We start from the raw sequence: 2,766 nt of genomic DNA, 5'->3' as shown, positions 1-2,766 counted from the left end.
TCTTCTACCAAAATATTTATTTATTCATTCAAAGACGAACGTTAAGTCCCCATTATTTTAAATTTTATTTGATGGAATAATATTTTTTTGAAGGATGGAAGGGTGAAAAAAAAAGAAAATTTTTCTATTTACGTGTAATGTTATTTTATGGAACATTGTGTGGTTGAAAATATGAGGGAAAAAATTTAATTTAATTTGATGATGATCAAACTTCTGTCGAAGAAACATTTGCCTTCTTGGAATCAATAAAAAAAAAATTATAATGAAATTTTATCCAACTTTTTACCACTAACCTCACGACACCTACGGTCGATAATTAGAGAAACTCCAGAATTTTCTAGAACATCAAAGCAAGGTTCGATAATATTATTAAATCGAATAAATTATTAATATATATAAATATCTAAAAAGTCTTTTGGATTCTGTGGGCTGTGGCCTTTGTTTATTCAACTTTACTATTATAATATATATCAAAGTAATGCAACTTGTTTAATGTCTATTTGCTGGGTTGTCAAGCATTAACATTAAAGAACTCAAATATTATTTTATTTTTGAATTAATGATGTGGATCGAACGTGTCCTCAATATCTTTAAACACACAAGAACATGTATACTGAAGGTTTTGTCCTTCTTACATTAAAGTTTTCTAGTTGGGTGTTACCTAAATTCGATGAAATGTAGAAGAGACACGTACAAAGCAAGAGATACGTATAAATTAAGATATACGTGTAAATATAAGAACTAAATATTTTATCTATTTATGAAGTAAACATAAATACAATAAAATATTATATTCACATTTGATAATTGTGTGATTTTAATTTTATACTAGCTGAAAGAAAGTGTTATGCAGCATAACTGGTGTTAAATAATAGTATTAAGTGTTGTCATGTGACGAAAAATTAAGCCCATGTTTGAACCACATTTTAAGAAAAAATACATTATTCGTGTTAAATTAATGGGAAATGTGTGGTTAAAAAATAAGGAAAAATTTTAGATTTACGTTTAATATTATTTTATTGAAAAATGTGTGATCGAAATGATGTCAAATCACTGTTGAAGAATATATTTTTTTTGAAAATAATGTGGCTCAAACAAGCCCTAAATGTAAAATTATGAGTTGCAAATTGTCTTATAAATTAATATCACAATATTATATTATGTAGCATTAATTATGCTAATCCCGAATTAATAATCGAGTCACTTCTGAAAAACTACTCTGTGTGTGTGTGTGTGTTTGAGCTATATTATTTTGAAATAATGTATTTCGGAATAAGAAATGCTACATGTACATAATTGTTTATATAATGATGTCCATAATTACACGTGACACTAGATCCATCATTTAATTCAAATCTCACACTTGCACATCAATAATCAGATAATTGTCACATCACATTATGAACATCATTATGTACAATTAGGAATTTTCCGTTTCGAAATAGTAAATTGATGAAAAATGTATGGTTAAAAAATGAAAAAAAAAATTAAATTTGTGTAAATATTATTTTATTAAAACATGTTGATATCGAATTACCATTTAAAAATGTGGCTCAAAGCCTCAAACATGACCTTTATTCTCAACGAAGAGCCAAAGAAAAAAAGTCAACTAATTGCTCTTAAAAACTGGGCATGATTTTATGATTGTGCAGCAATCAAGTGGTGACAAGCACTGATGTCACCCAATTGTAAGTGGGACTCACTCCTCCACCAATCAAATCCCTCAAATTATCTATTCAAAACCAAAGCCACTCCCACCATATCACCACTTCAAGAATTCCAGAACTTTCTATGGAACTTTCCTTTCTGCCAAAAACAAGATAGGGCAATTTAATAAAATAAAAGATGCCACCTCCAATGTCCAAAAAGATCTAGAAACTTCCATTAAAATGGATATTTTATTACCACCCAACCTGGATTAAATTCAGCTCTCTTCCTAGCATTCATCATCTCAACTGCTCAAACGACCTTCCTAAAAGAGAAAGATTAGCAAGAAAGTTTTCTAAAAGTATCCTTTATCTTTAACTTCTCCAATTTACATTCGCATTTTTTGAAATTTTGTTTCAAAATTCATGAACCCTGCAATTTTTTCTTTGAATTTCATAAGTTTTTGCATATCTTGTAATAAGAACATCATAAGAAATATATAAGAAAACTTTATAATGAATCCGATATATCCAGTGAAGGAAGAGTATCCGGGAGGAGGATCATCAAGTTCAACTGCATGGCAATCAAGAAATCAGTCAGATGGAGTGGCGCCCCCGCCTCCGCCTCCGCCACCGCCACCACCGCAGCCAATGGAAGGGCTGCACGATATGGGCCCTCCACCATTTTTGACCAAAACCTTTGAAATGGTGGAGGATTCGACCATTGATAATATTGTTTCTTGGAACAGAGGGGGGCATAGTTTTGTTGTGTGGGATCCCCATTCTTTCTCCACCAGTGTTCTTCCAAGATACTTTAAGCATAATAATTTCTCGAGCTTTGTAAGGCAGCTGAATACTTATGTAAGTACATATTTTTGTTCATATAAGTAGAATTTTTCCTCCTTTTTTCAATTTTTGTTACAGATTTTTCGAAGCTGAAAAAGTTCAAGCCCCATACTCATTTTTAGCTAATGCAGTAGTTATTTCAGTTTAGAAACAAAAAAATTACTTTTATCTAAAGCGTGAAATGAGTTCGTGAATTAGTAGAATTTTTCATTTGCTTTGATGGGGCAAGTAAGGAAGTGTTTCTTAATAGATATTAGTACTAATTTTTCAAACA

General features: G+C 30.5%; 1 protein-coding gene across 1 annotated transcript; it reads left to right on the top strand.

Annotated features, from left to right (window-relative positions):
• The first annotated feature begins 1,921 nt into the window (after window positions 1-1,921).
• LOC111402043 (heat stress transcription factor A-7a-like) lies at window positions 1,922-2,766 on the top strand. Its single transcript, XM_023030086.1, has one exon. The coding sequence runs from the start codon at window positions 2,163-2,165 to the stop codon at window positions 2,535-2,537; it is 375 nt and encodes a 124-aa protein (XP_022885854.1). The 5' UTR covers window positions 1,922-2,162; the 3' UTR covers window positions 2,538-2,766.

Source organism: Olea europaea, chromosome 1, assembly GCF_002742605.1.
Source record: "Olea europaea var. sylvestris chromosome 1, O_europaea_v1, whole genome shotgun sequence".
NCBI lineage: Eukaryota > Viridiplantae > Streptophyta > Magnoliopsida > Lamiales > Oleaceae > Olea > Olea europaea.
The sequence above is the reverse complement of the archived record's forward strand: the minus strand, read 5'-3'. Positions and strand labels throughout refer to the sequence as shown.